We start from the raw sequence: 20,805 nt of genomic DNA, 5'->3' as shown, positions 1-20,805 counted from the left end.
TTATGGACTTGATTGATATTGATCATATTTTGACCCTACAGACAAGTGATTCAAGAGGCAGACGCATGACCATGTTGTTCATGCAAAAGTTACCTATACCAACACTAACACAGGACAGGTTTTCTGCTGATCAAATGATGTAATCAGTGTTACTGATCTGCTGATGAGATTCGTTTCCTGTAGAAGTAGAGGAAGATATAGTATGTTAAAAATCAGACAACCCAATAGGTCAATCATGCAAGCAGCTCATTATGGCCCATGCTCACGGTTGTTGTAAGGTGGCGCTCTCTATTAGCTGTAGTAATTATTACAGCAGCAAAGGAAGACATCACCTAGCATAAAAACCCACAAAGTTTGCATATTTTTGTACTTATTGGAGCAGTCCATTTCGGTTGGGTGGGAGGGGTTGTGGATGGGTAAAAAAAAAACCCCCACAGAACTTTCACCCAGGAAACTGGTGTTTGAGTCCAAAATACAACATATTTACTCATTTTAATAACAGTTTAGCCTGTGCTAGTAGGTGTAGCATGCTAAACTGTTGACATATTGTGCATCACATGGAATTTGTGACATTATGTTTGTGACACAAGTAGCCTACTTAGTCGATGGAACTGTTGTGCATTTACAATAAAACTTTAAATCTCGCTGTCAATACATACACAAAACTTTAAGTGTCTTCAGCAAGTGTTTAATCAAAACTGAAATTTTGAACATAAAATACAAGTTCCCAGCAACTTTTTAATAAAGTCAAGCAAAAATTTAAATTAAAAGTGAATAAAAATCGCTGTCTTAGGTTTTACAAAGTAAAATTTTCCCCCATGCTGACAATTTCTTTGTACTTTTTTGTGAATTATTTTTTTCAGCCAGACCAATAATCTGTTTATCCCCAATTTTAAAGCCTCTGAGATCTGTAATCACAATAAACTTTCTTAAGCAACAAAGTCATGGATGGTTAAGATCGGGGGATAGAGGCACAATGCAAGGTGTAGGAAAAACAAATCACTTTCTGACAGGTAGCGAACACAGAACTCCTACATTAAAGTCCAGAGATAGTTTGACCTGTCTACCGCCCCTCCCGCTCGCCCTGTAGGTGCGCTCGTGCTCCTCATATTACATCATTATTGGCAGCATTTTAATCTGACGCCATCCTGTCATGATTCATCATTGTGACAGATTCCATCCAACTGCATTCTCAAACGACACCGCCTGTGCACATACGTGTGGATGCGGCAGGTGTCATACAGCCATCAACCTTGTAAGACAGCGTCCAGTTCTTTCCGGCCAAGTTCTCACCTGACATTGGCCAGTGGCACTTCATGTGGATGCAAAAGGTGGCTTTTGGTGTTGTGATCTTATGCCGTAAGCACTTTTAAAGCTTCAGTATTTTTCAAGTTCTGAATGAGAACAGGTCGCACATTGAGGGTACGTTTGAATCTGTGACCCTTAAAATTGTTATATACATATAGTCAGTGGAAACTCACCTGTTCTTCACACAAAAACCTGTGCCTCCATAAAAAAATTAAATGAAACTAAACAGTTACTGACACAAAACAAAAAAAACTCTTCTACCGGCCATAGGAGGCTGAACTTTTCTGTCCACCATGTTGTCGTACACATCCTCTGCCACCACCTCTTTCAAGACATCCACTGGGTCTTCAGATCCCACTCTTTAATTTTTTTGTCTGTAAGTGAAGTCCAGGCAGCCAGCTGAGACAAACAATTCCCCAAAGCCAGAAACCCCCTAATACCTCAAGAGGTAAATATGCTAACATTTTTGAAATAACCCCGCAGATGCAACCCCAACACAGTGCACTGCCTCCTGATGAAAATGACATTGTGGCTACATTTGCAGCCCTCCTGGCCTTGTGCCTGTACGAAAATAGAAGCCCTCATCTGTTGAGTCTGGCTGCGCTAATCTTGCTGTCTGCCATCTTCACAGGTGTACTGTCTGACATTTGGATGCTTTGTCCTCCACGCTTCTAACAAATCAAAATGGCTCACTATATTTGGAAGGATGAGTCTAAAGAGACTCTTTGTTTGTCCTGTCCAAGGTAAAATCCTCTATAGAGCTTCCTTCCACTATAATACTGTCACTCTAGTTGCTCTGACCTGCAGTCACTGACCTCTCTCAACTTCTTTGAAAAACTGTCTTTTCTCAGCAATATTAAAACTGACAAAACAGATGACACTGCCCTCTCTGCTTACCAGAACCGCCCCACTCCTTTGCTACCTTTTAACAAAAATTACATAACAAACTCTAACTTTGATGAGAAGAGAACAGTGCTTGTATTTATCAAGCACCTAAGAATAATTTCAAGGATTCGAGACAAGACAAAATAGGACTAAAAATACCATGAAAGAATGTTTCACAGTTTTATACTGATGACCGTGTTGTGAAATTAATGATGGCATGTTTTTTTATGTTGGTTTTTTTTGGTTCATGTTTCTGGTTTGTAATTCAAAAGCCTGCCGGACTGAACCACATACAATTTGATGCAATCAATATAAAACAAAATACAGAAACAGTGTTGCATCTATGGCATTGTACTGTTATTGCATAAGGGTAAGATCTCTTAACCTGAAATAATTGATTTTTTTGCCACTTGGGAGCTAAGTGAACAAAATTAAACATAGCAATGATTTATTGTCACCTTAAATATGACATACTTAGCAAATATTTGCTTATTTACCCATTCAGAAGAAAGGGGACAACATTCATTCATTAAGATTTGTGTTAATTGTCATCTGGCAAATTTAAGTCCAATATTCACTTTCTTTTTGCTTGACTTTTAGCCTCTACCAACTGTTGAGGGAAATATGTGGCTCTTTAGCTGCTAAATGCTTCACGGATAGCCGCTTACTGTGTGTCTGCAGTTTGATGCTGAGCAGGTAGTGACAACTGCTCCATACTGTGGCTGAAAATGACACTTTATGAGCAATAAGGGTGATCCGGAACAGTTAAGTTGCAGGACATTATAATAAATGTCTAAAATGACAATTATAGCAGCTTTAAACCAATGTATCTAGCAATAAACATTTACATTCTTTATCAGTAAGGCTATTTTTTGAGTCACTGTGTGAATGTAAATGTGTCTTAGCTACAGTAAATTAGATGAGTCATTGACACTGCTATTGGTGTGCTCTACCAGTGGTGTGCTATCTCTGAATTTAGCCACAATATCAAGGATAATGTATGCATACTAATATATGTTGACTTAATTCTTTATATTTTGTGTAACTACCTTACTTAAGTGGTGGGAAAAAAATACTGAATATGCATTATACAGGAGCTCGTAGGTACAATTACTGCAATCACAGCTCCTCTCAAATCAGCGCTGTTTAACCTTATTTTCATGATTTCAATTAATCATGAAATGAAAGAACTCGGAGTTGTGGGTCCAGGTCTGTAGATGGAGCAATTACCCCGAACATGGACATCATCAGTCAAACTAAGCTTCTTCAAATTTTGTTTGAAGAGGCTCGTTCTTATAAATTAACTGTCCATCATATCACTGCTTCTGGAATATGTGTGCATGTTGGTCATGTCATCATCCACCTGCTGGAACTCGTAATAGCTCTGCAGGTATTCTTAACTCTGGAGGATATAAGAGTAATTTCATAGGTTTAGGGAGTTGATAGAATGCTTTTACTGCTAAACCTAAAAGTAGGACTATGTAATATATCTGTCATGGGTTGAAGGTCAGTTAAGACTGATTAGGCGCTCTGGAAACTTTGATTAATTTGACTCCAGCTTCTCCAGTACTCATACTATTCCCATGATTAAGGACATAATGTACCCCCTCCAACAGCCCCAATGTACCTCATTATCCTCGCTGCTGTGGGTCCTTTGAAAGAGAACCACAACCAACTTTCTGATTTATCATCTCTGCAACAACAGCTTTATTCTGTTTTCCTTCACACTAATGTTTATACACCCTGTTTTGAAATAAGGAATGGTATGACTAAATTGATATTACACAAGAAGAACCACAAGTAACAGAAGTTGTTGAATTGACAAACGTTACACAATATGATTTACTATAAACCTTAAACAGATTGCCCTTTTTGGATTTTTTTTCTTTACACATTTTAAGCTTTGAATGACTTCCTAGAAGAAACTATGTATTTTATGCTTTCAATGGTATTATGTCTTTGGGTTGTCCGTCCATCCCATTCTTGCAAATGGGGTATCACAAGAACGCCTTAAGGGAATTTCTTCAAATTTGGCACAAACATCCACTTAGACTCAAAAAAAAAAGAAAAAAAAATTAAATTTCGGTAGTCAGTGGTAAAGGTCACTGTGACTCTGTGTCTGTCTCATTCTCATGAACGCAATATCTCAAATAGGCCTTGAGGAAATTTCCTTGAATTTGACACAAACTTTAACTTGGACGGATTATGAAAAAACAGAATTCATACACTAATTATAAGAAAATTTCAGACAAAAGTCAACTTCTCTTTGACATCAAATGTTCAACAAATAGTTTTCTGGACATTTATCAATGCCATAACTAACAGGAGTGGAAAGATTTGATTGGATACTAGATTTGTGACATCAATCTTGGGTGTCCACCTTGATACTGTGATGATTTTAAAGATACTCTGCTGCCAGTTTGAAGATGGGTGTGAAGCATCCATGATTTAGAATTTGTAGCTTGTTTTCAGCAACATCCATATTTCAAACATTGTCAGTTGTCATGACTACATATGAGTATGTACATGAATGTTAATTTCTACTTCACTAATTTAGGCATACAGCTGCAAAGCGGTAATTGAGTTTTGTTTTGTTTTTGTTGTTTTTAATCTAACCTTCTTTTCTCATTTATGAGAACAAAGCACCACATGATCTGATACAAGTTTTAAATTTGGAAATGGAGTTAAACCCCTACAGTTGCCTTGCTGCCTTGGGCAAGCCCATTTGGACCACAACCAAGCATTTGTGCAGTCTGTTTCACCCAATTGGTCAGCCACTTTTACTACGAAAAGTATTTTCTGCAGTCTTCTCTTCCCCCTGTGTTAGTGAGAAGCTAGCTGTCAGATTGATTTACTCAGAGACAGAAACAATGAAACAGGTGAAATAGACTGGTAAAAAAAAAACAAACAAAAAAACAAATAATGAGGCATCAACATCCGTGAATAACCCACGATAGGAGAGCAGATTCAGAGACAGAATAACTCAAAAGGAAGAGAGGTACGTGGGAAAACAAAGGACACAGAGGACATCGTGCTTTAGTCTGAATGCCGCAAACAGAGCCAACAACAGCTTTATTCTGACAAGACAGACACGTAGGACAGGTTGTCATATTCAGCCTGCACCCCAGTAATAAAAAATAAATTACAGCTTAAAAGCCTGCAAGAAGTGTATGTGCCACATGCATGAAAGGATTTTATTTTTCTACTGCAATAGGACAATGGAGGCATAAGAGGTTTGAGAGGCAGCTTGAGTGAAAAGTTACCAGTTTGATCCCTTTTCAATCTTAAATTGCCACCACCAAAGTACCCCCAAGTAAGTGACCAATGAGAAGAGAGCTTTGTACACTTGAGTTCATTGCAAGGATTTTTTGTGCTTTTAGTGTCTAGAACACCATCAGGATAAATGTTAAGGTCCAAATGGAGCATTATGGAAGGCGCCAATGTGCTCATCTTTCCCCCTCTGACTCAAACAACAAAACCCCCAAAAGCCAGCTCAGTCTTACCCAGTTACATAAAAATCAGAAATGAGGAAAGAAAAGTTGTCAAAACTCTTGTGGGCCTAAGATTCACTGAGTGGCGGTTTCACACTCTCACTAACAGATTCCCAGTATGCAACAAGAGAGATAGACAGAGAGAGAGAGAGGGCTGTATATCTGCGGGTTTAACAGTCTGCAGCACAGCTTTGCCTTTTGTGTGTCCCTCTTCATGTTGGTTGATGTATAAATGGTGTGCTCTGCTTTGTATATTTTTCAGGTGGCTGTGACAGGGGCACCCCCGGGGCAGGACCCATGAGGAGTCATAGAAGATGCTCACAGCCTGGGCGCTTCTGCTCTTCTTAGCCATGTGGGTGAGAAGCACCTCTGGTGGCCCGCTCTCCTTCAGAATAGGTAAATGTGAACAACTACATTGCAATATTGTGCAGTCTATAAACAGTCGAAATACTGCTGCCAATACATGTTGATCTGAAAGCCTTCTTTTTTATTGGTTCAAAGTGATTACAACACTTGCAGGATAGTCACATACTACAAGCATAAAATGATTTTTTTTCTATAATAATTGAAAAATATGTGATTGGATGAATTTTTAAATTTTAATTATGGAGTGTGAGCTTAAATGTAATTGCTGTTGATAGCTCAAATTGACACTACAGTCTAACTTCACAGTCTCTAATGAGAAAAGTGGCCGAAGAAATTCAATCAAAAGTGTTGTGAAATACCTGCGTTTCCCCAGTCACACATGGCACGAGGTATTAACTGGCCAAAACAAATTCACGTGTGGATATGACACGGTCCTAAATGGCTGTGAAATACACTAGACCCAGCCTAGCCAAAAACGTTCTACGCAGTGCTGCAGAGAAAAAAAGATGGTGTATCTGTGTGGCAAAGAGTTTTGTCATTTAGGCTATGGAAACAAAGTGATGGCTCATGCTGCTGAAGCACCAATTTACAGTTATGTCTTTTCCCCAGAAAGGGCAATTGGGGTTCCAAGGAAGAAAAATAAAGGAGAGGGAAAGAAAGCAAACTGACCAGGCCCCTAGGAAGTGCATGGGGCTTTGAAGACAGTTTTTGTAGTGGCTAAACAGTAGTAATGCAATTTCAGGGGTCTGCCACATGTCGCCATTGGGTCCAGAAATCCCCTGTAGACTTACATTGGGAAAGAAATGTCTATAAAACAGTGGATTTTTTATGTTTTTTAATCATAATGAGCGAAATGAGTCGTTTTACTGTCAAATTTAAAGCCATTTAGTCCAATAACATTTGGAAAGTTAAGAAGAGTGACAAAATCAAAGTAAAAAGAAAGTTATTTGAGTTAGCAGAGTGCTAAACTTGCAGTCAGCCGCTCTGCTGGTGAAAGTTGAATGCTCGGCTCACTTGCTGGCCATAGAAGGTAGAAGGTAGATTTATTGGTCATTTTTAAAACAAAGCTTAAAAAATTGTATTACAATTATCCTTGATCCTGCTACACCTTTGGAGTTGAAGGTTGAGTTGATTAAAATCAGCAGCTAGTATGAAGATCCCATCTAGGTCTCTAGTGCGCCTGCTCCATGGGCTCAGTGATGCTGACGCAGAGCCAATTATCCAGGTAGTTTTATATGTGGCAGTTGAACCATTTTAGCTCCATGCACCACTGAGCAACTCTCAGAGGAATAAATGGGGCCCCGCTGCCAATGCTGTATCAAGGTCTGTTTACGTGCTGTGTCTTTAATCACCTGGAAAACGTGAGGTAGGGCGCTGGGTGCTACTCTTGTGTCCACTCCATTAGCATGGAGGCAGGTTGCATCTAAAGTTGCGAAGCAACCACAAACAGCACCGTGTCAAAGTTTTCTTACCAGAGATCCTGAATGCAGAGCTGATATTCTCCCGGCTGCTTCTTAAGTGTGTATTGGGCCCAAAATATACTCTGTGGGAGAGATGTAAAGCTCAGGTTATCCCTCCATTATAATGATATATAAAGAAGGAAAGATGTTTTCTGGCTGTGATTGGTTGTTCCTTGTGACATGACATGCGGTGTGCTCTGCTGCATTCCAAAAGTTAAAAAGAGGCGCTCTGGAATGCATGTGTTATGCAACAATGGGCTTATGAGCACGCCTGCTGCAGGTTTTCCATTGAAAATAATGGAATGCAGCGTGCAAAATACGCTGCGTGTGTGGCCCTCTAATATATCCATGAAGCTGATTTAAAAGGTGTGGTAGGGCAGGGGGCCCACAGAGTCTTCCAGTGTGTAGGTCCCAAAATTAGTAGTGAACCCCCTGGATACAGATACAGATATGGCAACACTTCTCAAACATTTAATTAATTAGCTGATTTTTACTAGCAGTGCAGTACAAAAGTCCAAGTGTTTGCTGTAACCATAACCATGATCTTAGTCTAACTTCATTGCTAACCTGAGCTTTTTTTAAACCTTCATCTTAGCCTTAATATTTTCTTTAACCCTGATGGAAAATGAAAGGGCCACTGCTGTGAATGCTGCTGACTCTCAGTAGACATTCACAGACTCATTATTATGTCATGACTGTAAGTTGAGCATCCCTACTGGACCATTTGAAATACTTAATAGAGTGATGGTATCATTCCTGGCTAAACAATGGTGTTTCTGCACCAGCAGCTTGAACAGTTTGGGACAATAGCCCAAAGTTTAACAGACAGCGCTGTGTTATTCTGCTTTTGTGAATTGTGGCAGATCAGTGGACCACGGTTGAGACTGACTAGACGCTGCATCTAAGAGGGCATGGTTCAAAAGTCTCATAACCTGCCAGAGTCTGTTGGTAACCAGTGGGAGTTGTTCCCTCTTGTTATTATTCTCCTACAGTCAGCAGGTTTTTGACACCCTGTCACTAGCTCCCCAAAACTATGACTGACTGTCTCTTTATTTATGTATAGATCCATCGTCTTAGGTGCTAAACGGTGTGTGTATTTATACACCGTATTTTGAAACAAATGGGATGTGGAGGTAAAACTAGAGATTGAGAATTAGATTGATTCTACAGCTAACGGACTGTGCTCCCATCTTAGTCTCTCAGTGGCTCGCTTTAAATTTATAGCACAGATGTCAACTTCCAGGAACAGCTGAGAGGTTGATTTGTTTTCGCAGGAGAGGGGTGGAAGTTAATAACACAAAACCAGTGTACAAATCCCCGTGCAGTTATTATAAGGCCATTAAAACATCAAGTTAACTAGAACAGTGCATTAAAAATGTGATACTGAGACAGAGCGAAAGTGCAGTTTTAGAAAAATAAAGAATAAAAGTGCTGAAGGTAAAAGTTTGCCTTTGTGAAGAGTATTGTCTTCGTGTTGTGGATTCAGTTCTCAACTCAATAAAACTGCAGCACTCACTTCTGGAGAAATGAGTTTCAGTAATGATGAACACATTATTTAGTTTCCCCATCTTACAGGCTCATAAATGCATATTGGAACTTTAATGCAGCCTCTTTCTGATCTTTCCCTCCTCCCTTTGCATCTGCTATTGTGTGAGGTGAAGTCTTTTTATCCTCCAGTATTTTGTGCCTTGCAAAAATGAGAGTCAGTGCAACTGTCATCTTTGAATTGTATCAACATTTCTTATTTTGTGAGCATGTTTTGTATCACTCACTAGTTTTCTCTCCTGTCTGCTCTGTGTCTCACAGCTCTGCCACAGCACAGCTGAGGTTTGTGGAGTCTTTTTGGTGGTTTTGCATATGATGCCCCAAACCATCTTTTGTATTTTGAAAACAACACGGCTTCAAAGTTTACTGTATCAACAAGACCAAGAACAAATTGTTCCCTGTTTGTGAATATCATTGGATAAATGACTAGCAGCAGCATGTCTCCGCTCTTTCCCCGCGTTCTCTTCCAGCCTCCATCTGATTGTATAAAAGCACCTCTGCGTCGATGTTGGTTTATGTTTATCTCAGTCATGTTGCATCGTTGATGGGTAATTAGGCAGTTGGCCTGTTTTCTTTCCTTTTCTTCTAATGTCATCTCTGCACAGCACCTGTCGCTTTACCAGTGTACAGTCAGTATGTGTTTTGTGTGTGCCCTGCCTAGGTGTGTGTGTGTGTGTGTGTGTGTGTGTATATTTCCGCACAAGGCAGTACAAGGCATAAATATGCACAAACCACAGACACACACAGCCACGCACAAATTTCAAAGCGCACTAAGGCACGCAAACAAACACATACCCCCAAACACCACCACAAACTCCCTGCCATTTGCGCTCCAGGAGATGGTATTTAACATGGCTGTCCCTCGAGTCCTGCCTGGCTGGCATAATGTCACTGTCTGGCCTTCTCTGAATGTATCAGGGCCAAAAACAACCTCCCGCCCCCGCCACATTCCCCGCCAGGACCAGCCAGCAGCCAGAAGCAAGCCCAGTGTAGGTGAACTGAGGAACTTATCTTTGTGTCTGCTGTGTTATTGGCAAATTGGGGGATAAAATGGACTTTTGTTTTCAAATTAGTTGGCATGTATGATAGGTGTACATGCCCTCTGATAAACCCTCTGATTGGTACGATAGGTACAAAAATAAAGGGTCATTTATTACACTTTTTGCTGCTGTGTTGCAGCATTGGAATCAAATATAACCTGCAGTGTTGTTGGCGGTTGTTGCAGAGTAATTATAGCGATATTGCGACCTGAGAGAGTATAAATAATTGAATTTGCTTCAGTATTGCCCCTAATAAGAAAGAAACACAGACAAGTGAAGCTTTAACTAATCATGAATAGCATTATTTAAAGGACTGGATCAAAGAGATAAATTATTCAAGACAGCATATAAGGCAAACTCAATTCACAAAGTACTGTTGTGAAATACCAATCTGTTGAGAAGAGCTGTTGTCGATTCAGACATGGGTCTACATGAGTAAAACTTTTTAACAAGAAAAGATACTGCATAACATTACATAAAAGTCTCTGTTCACTACCATATGGTGCAGCTTGTTGCTGTGGGTGGTATTCCCCCATTAGTTAAGTGACAGAGCATCTGCCACCAAGTTTCATCCAACCAATAAGCCCCTACTTCTAACTTGGACAAATCATCTTCCACAGATAAATCACTAATGTGACCTCATGTCTGTTTGTGTCAATACAGGGAGAGAACCTCTTGGAAAACAGTCAGGAGAACCACATGGTCCTTCATTAGAGTTACATCCATCAACACTGCCAACTTTGTCTTATGCCCGTTTCACACAGCATGTGTCTGACATTCCTCGGTTGCTAATGAAAGGGTCCAGTGAGAACTAAATGGATCAAAGTGCACGGTGTCGGGTTGACAATGATATCATGGCAGCTTCATGCAGTGTTGCTATGAGCAACTAAGAGCTAAGAATCTCACCTATATTGACACGGCAGTATCTGCAGTGGAAAACAAAATTTTGAAAAGCACAAAGGGGGGTTGGAGTCAAGTTGAACTAAACCATGCAGTGGACATAAGGCACAAATGAGACTCAGTACACTATTAATCAGTGTTGCTTTTGACAGACAGGTAAAAGATGTGTCTGGTGTTTATTAAAAACTCCAGACAGGCACTCACATCAGGTTGTCTTATTTCACTCAAACCCACACAATGTTTTCTAGCACTGGGCTTCACCACAGGAAAGGCCTCCTCCTATGAGACCAACACTAAATTTAGCTATTGGCACCCACTGGGTGTCGGCTCACTCAAGTGCTGTGAAATTCCCTCAGCAGATATCCTTTCGCTCACCTTAAATGTGCTGTCTGTGATACAGCAGGGGAACAGGCTTTGGATTTATTTTTTAGAGCATGTGTAGTCTTTAGGCAGAAAGTAAGGATTAATATCAGTTGTTATGGGAATAGGTTGTGAGCTGGACACAATATCTCCAACACCAGCACTTTTATTGTTTGTAATGGATTTGTGGAGCTAAAATCGTCGTGGTCTTGTTTTGTATTTCATTATAATGCCCTTATATAGACAAAGCATATGTTTTTTGAATGTTTTTATGATGCTTAAAATGTATAACCATGTAGAGAGACTGTAACCTGGGTTGTTTCACAGCAACCTTTGGAGAAAACTGTATAAATGATTTGAGCAATGGCACAAGCTCTACCCCAGGACATGAGTCAGTCTGGAAAATGCCACATGAACATTAAAAATAGATGTTCCTTAATCTATAAAACACTAAAAGTTGCTTAATATTCATATTTGGATCAATAAGTGTCAGTTTTAACTATGTAGACAGTATTCCATTATTAAATCTATCAATATGTAGTTTGTCTTATTGATTATCATTAAATCTAATTTCAAGACATGTATGCATAGTCAATATACAACAATTTGTTATAAGAGGAGTGGCAGGGGACTGTATTAAAAACATATATTTTACTGTCGCTGACATTTCATGAGAAATCACATTACTTATTATTGGGTCCTCAGGGACAACTCGGGAGTGAGGCTGTCAGTGTTTGTTGGTTTTCTTTGCCTGTTTATTCATTAATTTCTTCGCCTCTGAGATGCCCAGGGCATCCTTAACAGATGTCTGAAAGTCATCAACTTGCTTCTCTCAATGTGAAGAAGTAATAGCTTCATACTGCCATCATCCCAAATTGCTTGCCACACAAAGTGAACTGTATATTTTATTTTTTGGCCTTTTGTATTCACCATCTCTTTATTTCAGTCACTTCCCAAACTTGTGACCAGAGATACAGTGGAGTAGATGTGTATGGCTCATCAATCTTTAGCACACTCGAGCAATAAAACACTTGACCACTGACCATTCAGTTTCTTGGGCTGAATGCTCAGGTTGTTAAAGCTCTGCAGACACAATGATACAATAATGTTACCTTTACTTTTATATGACATTGTTTAAACCACAGCCATAACAGCCTGAGCATATACTATATATGCTTTTGATTTTTGTGACATTTTTATTTATTTTATTTGCTAGGAACCATGTATATACAATATTAAATAATATAGTTAGCATCTGATTTTTTTCTACCCAGAGTTAGCTCTTTTTCTTTATCTGCAGACAGAAGACAAAATTATGAATGCATCTTGTCACCGACAACTGTATGTTAGACAAATTGAAAGACAAGGTATTTGTATGTGAAGCAAAACCAATAAACTACCGAGTCAAAGGTAACAGAATTAAAAAGCAGTTAGAAGACTTATCCAATTTGACATAAGACAAACTCAGAACTCAATATCTTACGGTCTGAGGACAACAAAGCCTTTTGAAGTGATCTGGTGTAGCCAGCAAATATCTGAGCCAAGACTCACTCTTTCTTATGCTGGTCATTTCAGCTCGTCTCTATCATCAGAAAAAAAAGAGTATATTATTTTGAATTAATACATGGTCAGCTCTGTTTTTCATATCCAGAGAAAGGAAGTAGTACAGAGATTTATTATTATTTTTTTTTAATATAGCAGATGAGTAAAAATATGATTGTTTCTAAAGTTGGTAAATTTTCACAGTATTATAGAGAAAATATATGTATTTTTGCAGTCAACATTTGTATATTTTTTGCATCATCTGATAAGTAACATTTTTAATAATTATGTATTTATTGAAGTTTGCGTTGGTTCAGATAGGACACATAAGTGATCAGCTGACAATCGACAGATTTATGTAAACAATCTCTAGTTTGACACCTAATTAAGACAACTCATGATGACCTTTTAACTAAAGATAAAACTTGAGACGTGCTATTATCTAAATACTGGTGCATACACGCTGTGTGAAACCTGCTGATGTTCTCCCAAAGATGCACACTGCTAGAGATCCAGCCTGAGGCTTGATAAACACAACATTTTCATATTTCCTTACATTACCCCTGAAACAACAGTTGCAGAGTACTGAGGAAGCAGCAACCAGACTGGCTCCACAGGAGAAAGTCAGACAAATCTTTCTTTGCCTCTTTGCTCCCTTTTCCACACTCAGTGGGAGAACATGATAGAGGATTCTCGGTGGGCTAAATTCAATTGGCTCCACTTTCTCCTCAACAGAGGCTGATTCTGCACCATCTTTACCCAGCCTCCCAAGACTGGCATCACTGGAGCTGTTAGCCAGGGTGAGATGCAGCTTGTCATGAGATAGATGTGAAGAAAGCAAAACGCACTGAGTATGATGTAGTGATTCTCACCAGAGAGACCCCTTGTTAAATAAATACCGTAGAACTGCACACAGTAGCTCTGTTTTTAAGTTGTTGCCACAGGGGAAGTCCTCATAAATAGGTGTTTGTGTGTGCTACACAGAAACCTGTAGCCATACATCAAACACACAAATATCAAATTAGACTTTATGCTTCTGTGATTCGTCAGTTTGTTTTTTACATTTATTCATTCATTGCTCGTAACCGTTTGTCCTTGCAAGGGTCGCAGGGGTCTGGAGCCAATCCCAGCTGTCATTGGGCGCAAGGCGGGGTACACCTTGGACAGGTCGCTAGACTATTGCAGGCCCGTATTAATATTCAATCAAAGACAATTTTATAATTTAATCAAGAGGCAGCTTCCAGGTCTGAAAAGTGAAACTAATGTAGGTGCCTTAAATCTGCATTTTTTCTCATGGCCAGAAGTTGGCAACTCCACTGGTTCTAAAAATAAGTCAGATTAAGTAGAAGTCGATGAGAAAATGACCCTACTTGCTTACTTGATTTATGACTTTAAAGAACATTTTCATCAAGAGTTTATGGTCTGTCAAGTCTTCTTCAATACAGCATGATGTTCACTTGGTAAAATATGGTCCCATTTAAAGTAAAATAGATGATAAAGCAGTGTATGATTCTGGGTGTGATTACCTTATGATTGGAAAGTTACTTCCACGGCCATGTCCTGGAGATCTCAATCAGATCCACCTACGGCTCCTCCACAGCTCCACCCTCTCATCCAAATATGGTCACCTTAATCTCCAAAAATCAAGATGGTGATGACCAAAAAGCCAAACTTAGTGCTTCAAACTGGTAGTCCGCAAACCGTATGTAAACAGTATGTTCAAAGTATAGTAAAGCTTAGGCAAGTAAAAAACTTGTGACGTAATTTTGGAGGGCACTCATTAGTTCGAAACATGGTCTTTGGCAGTAAAGTTAGACATGCCACATGCTCACCTACTACACTTACATTTACTTTGCTTAGGCTGTTTTTGTGCACTGTTTATACATTTACCTATGAAGAGTAATGCACACAATTAAATCTTAGCCAGTAATTTATGTATAAACCACAGGGAAGTGATAATGTGATGAAGGGAGTGCTGAGGGGAGTAAAGGAGGAAGAAGTTTAAAAACTAAAGGTTTACTCAGGCAGGCATGTTGGGGTTTTAAATCCGTCAAACAGCATAGGACTTGCCCCCCAGGAGACAGGTGTTTGTATCCTGTGTGAAACCAAGTGAACTTTTTAAAGGTTTTTTAAGGTACTTCATCAACGTGTTTTTTTCCCTAAACTTAACATCTTGCACTAATGCCCTGTAACTTGCAGAAATTTAAAGACACCAACCATGTTTCTTTTCCCTAACTGCCCCAAAGTTACTTTACTTTCCTCAACATGACCTTTGTAACTTTACGTTAAGTACATAGCAACATTCGTTGGGTGCTAATTTGCTAGATATTACCTATAAATTTGTGTACGTTTTTGTAAAATATCATAGAAAATGTTGTCTGAGATTATGTTGCTTTGCTACATGAAGGACAAACTACTTGCATACACACTTACCTGCACTGATACTGCGTTTTTGACATATTGTAGAACATGTATGGCAGAACCATCCTGAAACACACTTTCTGGGGATACTGGGCTGGTGTGTGTGTACATAACAGTGTTTGTTCGCAAATGCGCGCACACACACATGTACGGCATGTGTGTCCAGTCACTAAGGGCATGTAGGGTGGATCAGTGAAATTGAAGCCCACAGGTAAAGTCTAATAGCGTAATTAGCCCTGCTGAGCAATACCCACAAGTCAGTAGCACCACACTGTCAGTTCCCTCAGTTCAACCCCATGCACACTCACAGTGACTTATTAAGGCTGGCTGCTAGAACCGCCATGGCTGAGTCATTGTGCCCTTGCCTCCAGTCAAGTTGATTTTGCCCTCATACACTCTTGACTTCAGTTGGCATCTATGAACTCATTTAACTCGCTGTTACTGGAGGAGCAAGGAAGATGGCATGTTGTGAGGCAAGGAGAGTAAATAACTGTGAGGGAAGTGCCCTGCTTTGCTTTGAATTGTAGCCTTAGTTCCTCTGAAATGAAACTTTCACACGTTTCTTATGAAGGGAGGCTTAAGCAGAGACTGATGTCCAACCGAGGAGCCATCTGAGGAGACTTCATGATTAATCTCCCTGCTTTTAATTACCCAGCCATGTGCTGTGCAAGCCATTAGGTTAATGACACTCAGACATGTGTACTCACAGACCTGAAGCTACAGGGCACATCTGAGCTAAACCCCTTTTTAGGTGACCACCTGTTACAAGAGCCAACTGCCCAGTTCTCTCTTTTTCACTCAGATGCCAGCAAATGCAATGAAGACATATCAGAAAGAAAAGGGAGCTTAATTACATAATAGCGTATGTGCCTGGAGGCAACAATGTCCTTTGTCACAGGATATGTTTCCTCAGAAGTCTGTCACCCAATTTGAAAATGTTTGCTCAGGATTTTTTGGGTCGAGTAGAGCGCATGCTCACGCAGAGACAAATCTCAACCTCAGGCGTAGACTGAAAGAGGGCGAGTTTATGATTAATCTCTAAGGTTTTAATTACCAGGGCAGGTGCTGGGACCAATCGTTTAGTTAATGGCAGGAATGGCAGATAGGAGTGATGTTATGCAATTATGCACACTGCTTTGCTCCAGAGCTTACCACATAAATTATTCAGTGAATCTGATAAAGTCACTGTGCACAGGCATGTAGTGTGTGTACTTAGTTTCAAACACACACCCCGGCACACACAGAACACACCCTCCTGAATGCATCTTCACTGGGATGATAAAGACAAATTCAAATGAATGTTTGCTCATTTGCCAATGCATATGTGCACATACTCTATATGCGCTCATAGAAAACAGTTCCCTATCCTCAGCTACACACACAAACAGGAAAACATTGGTACTTAAATGATTAAACTAATTACAAGCTGCAGGGTGATGTTTGTGGATGTGTAATGGAGCGTGCCACATACTGAGATGAAAGACATGAGCTTAGGTCATATAAAATGAGCAAATGAACAGTATTACTTTATACTTTACAGATTGATGGTGTAGAATAAAGGTCATAGCCACAGTGTTGCACAGCAGAATCTGCTGAGTTTTAAATTGAATGAGGTAATGTAAGTTTGGAGACGCGGCATACATTAGTCTGTAGCCTATAGATTCTCTGTTAAACATGGTGTTTCGTTGCAGATGAATTCTTTACACTGAATGGTTTGAGTTATTGGATAAGGAATGTACACAAGAGCATTAACTCCCATTGCACAGTTAAACTGTATTGCATTTGCATGTAATAAAGATACCAATGTTGAAGCCGCAATACCAATTTAGTATTGCATTTGTGTTAAAAGTGCAGTAGATTTGACAAAAGTTGTTCAGAGTTACATCTTGCAAAACAGAGTTATTGTTTTTTCTTGCCCAATTGGGCAAATTTGCCAGAAACATACCTGCAATTTTTTCTTGCCCCTGTGCAAATTGTTATATTTATTAACAGCTATCAAAAAACAACAAAGATTAAAGTTGGTTGTCATGTTTGATCTAATTCAAGTAAATGATTTAGAACAAGGACAAGTAGATGGGAAGCAGCAATCATTCTTGCATATCAAAAATGATATGACAATCACCCCTTCTCCCCAGAGATGTACTCATTATACCCATAAATTGAGTGAGTGAAACTTGATATTGCTCACATCCTCTCATGCCACCAAACTAGCACTCCCATTTCCAGGATCACCAACGTCCTTGCTTAACTTCAGCTCATGAACTCTTTACCTGCCAGTTTCTCATGAGTTCTTGATTGGTACTGCATCTTCACCCTTACCAAACGAAAAGTTTGTGATACTTTAATTTAGGACCCATGACAAACATGAACTAAAAAGTCCAATCTCTTAAAACTGCGAAGGCTTAATTGCGTGCTTTTGCCTCCCCATTGGTACTTAAAAAACATAAATTAAAACAAACGCAGTGGTCTTTAGAACAAAATGATTTACAAATTCATGAAAATTGAAATAACAGAATAAAGAACCTGTGAGATATGACATAAAGTATACCGGGTAGGGTGTGGGGATAGTCCAGTCGTGCCTTAGCAACACATTCCTGGATTGCTTACAAGTGTCCAGAATGCTACTACAGGAGCATTTCCTTTTTATTCTGACTCCCTGTGAAATTCAGAATCCATTTGGAAATCCTTCTGATTATTTTTTGAGGACTGCATGATTAGGCACCTACCTACATCAGTGAGCTATAGTCTGGTTCTGACTGCACGCTGGGTTTTTGATATACAATAACCAGCACTTAATACTTTGCCCTGCATGGAAGAAGCAGGGAAGCTCTTCTGCTGTTTGTTTTTATTCATCCCACATTTGCACCTTACGACGCTGCAACTCCCAGACAAGGACATCAATTTCCTCTTAGCAGTAGCTGTTTTTGTGCTGCAGATCTTGACTCTCCTCATCCATTACAGTCAGTGCATTGTAGAGAGAGCTCTGCTTTTAAAGGGAATTAGAAGAGAGATGATTTGATTAGTCACGATTGATGCCAACCAAACACTTATTGTAATTTATTCCCTGCGTAAAACCATTTTACACCTGCAGCATGTGAGCACCACTGCTGTGCTAACACCTTTGGTCTCAAAATACCTAAATGTGTGTTGCCACGGCCAACAATTCAAGCGCCATCAACTTGTGCCAATTTTGTGCTAATGCCTTGATTCATGAAAAATATTCCTATAAATGATGAAAATGCTCAGCTTTTCCTCCTGTATTATCTATTGGCAGCTAGGGGGGTAAACAGCTTTTGTTAACTGGGTTTTGATTAGGGCAGAACATCACAACATCAATGCCAGTAAGATACGCATGCTTATACAGTACTTTAGGCACAGGCATTTTCTGCCCTTCTCTTTGTGCGTCTCTGTATGGATATTTTTAATTGTTTTGACGGTTTACATTTCTGAAGTCAAGTACATTTCACATTGTAGCACGGGGTATTATTGTTTTTACTTGATGACTCTGCGTGTGCGTCATCATTGCAAAATTTGGTCTGGGTGGCATCAGTTGCAGTGCAAACTACCATAGAAGCAGTTTTGAGTATTTGCCAGGTGTTTCTGTCTATGTACAGATTTTGTAAAGGTAATTCCGTAACAACTGTGCAAGATGCAGTTACTCAACTTAATTTGTGTGTAGTTGAGATTAAAATGAAGGCTGAAAATCGAAGCCAACGCGGAAGTGCCAAAAACTGCAGGTCATTGAATGCCTGCTTGAGGCAGGCTCCAGAGGCGAGACAATCCCCATAGACCCTCATGTTGTAATGCCCAAGTTTACAGCAGAAATAAACATGTATACAGACGGGTATAAAAAAAAAAACCTGGTCTCGATACCTCATTTTGTATTTGATGGCAACTCTCAGGCTGGTGTATGTTTATATAACTCGCTCGTTTGAATCTTATTAAGGCTTAAAGTTGCACATAATTAACGGCAAGCCACTCTGTTGCTACAGCACTGTGGAGTCATCCCCTCCACAGCACTGGCCTCTCGCCCAAATATAGTCATGTCTGGCGTGAATACAGGTGTTAATGAGCGTTGATCCTTCTTAGGAGGGAACTCAGGACAGCATTGTAAGTGGGTAAGAAGTAATGTTGTAGGCCACCTCCTCTGTTCAAAGATGGTCGAGTTCAGTTTGACATAGATGGCATCTTTTATGCCTCTTTGACAACTTTTGTTTTCTCTGGCTAGGATTTGTTCATTGTTGTCCTCGACAGAATGTCCTTTCTCCTTCAGATGTAAGTGGACAGCAGAGTCTTGACCTGAGGAGTTGGCTCTCCTTTGTTGTGCCATTCGCTTATGGAGGGATTGCTTTGTTTCCGCAATGTAAATGGTAAATGGACTGTACTTGGGGGCTGCCCCTGGCTCACATTTTTTTTAAGTCAGGGATTGCTCTTTCATGGCTGGAGTGGTCAAGATGCAATCTAGTTTAGCTGCCTGTTACTCTTATGCAGCAATATGCTCAAATGGCTACAGCAGTGGTGGCTAATACAGTATGTTCTGTATCTACGTCTCTTGACCACAAAATTACTCATTAAAAAGCAGAACCTCCTTTCTGCATGATTGTTTGTTGTCTGGGTTTCAAGAAAGCAATAATGGTACAAATTATTTTTTTCATGCAATGTCACTGCCATACAAAGTATGTTATTATTTCTAATTTAGAGACAAACAAAAGTGACGAGTAGCTTTTCTAAGTATTCAGTGTTTTTGAAGAAAGAACTATACTCCTTATTTAAATGTTTTTCACCAGATTTAGAGTTACCTTGAAATTTCAGACTTTTGCCCTGGTTACCCACAATAAATAGCCAAGTTTAAGGCAAAGGTTGTTTTTTTTCCGTTGTACCTTTGCATCCATAACTTTTTAATACTACCAATTTTATAGATGTCATTAGATTTATTCAGTGTAATGGCATCTATGAAATTGGAAGTGATGATAGTACTTGATGCTGCAGGTCGTAATGTTCAGGGATGATTGTGACAGAATGGGAAGATGACTGTGTGTGAAAATGATGATGATCGTGAACGGATGAAAGTTTCAGAATTGGTCAAAATGGTCACAATTCAGAGCAAAAGGTCATGGACTTCTTTAAATCTGTCATGGCAACCTATCATGCTTTGGAGGAAGTAGATTTCAAAGGTTGAGTGTCTGACAGGTTCATACATAAATGCAGCATGAACACAAACACTCACACTGCCAAAACCAAAGCTTTTCTTTGTCCTTCTTCCAGCACTGTTAACAGGGAGTAAAGAAGATCACAGATGACTGCCATTACAGGGAACTGTCCCTGTCCAATTCTTTACAGATAAGCTGTTCACACACCGACACTTGCTGCACATGTACACTTTGTCCTTGGGATACAAAAGAGAAGCTATTCTTTTTTTTTTTTTTTACAGGCAGAGAACATGTATGGCTATATAGCTCAAATTGATGGCAGCTATGCTGAAGCTAA

The 20,805-nt window shown here is 39.6% G+C and overlaps 1 protein-coding gene across 1 annotated transcript in view; it reads left to right on the top strand.

Annotated features, from left to right (window-relative positions):
* The first annotated feature begins 5,998 nt into the window (after positions 1-5,998).
* Positions 5,999-20,805, top strand: part of grik4 (glutamate receptor, ionotropic, kainate 4) — a 194,856-nt gene continuing 180,049 nt past the window's right edge. The window contains exon 1 of the mRNA XM_042486419.1: positions 5,999-6,080. Coding sequence (XP_042342353.1) covers positions 5,999-6,080 — 82 coding nt within the window. The remainder of the gene's footprint in view (positions 6,081-20,805) is intronic.

Source organism: Plectropomus leopardus, chromosome 5 (assembly GCF_008729295.1).
Source record: "Plectropomus leopardus isolate mb chromosome 5, YSFRI_Pleo_2.0, whole genome shotgun sequence".
Classification (NCBI taxonomy): Eukaryota; Metazoa; Chordata; class Actinopteri; order Perciformes; family Serranidae; genus Plectropomus; species Plectropomus leopardus.
The sequence above is the reverse complement of the archived record's forward strand: the minus strand, read 5'-3'. Positions and strand labels throughout refer to the sequence as shown.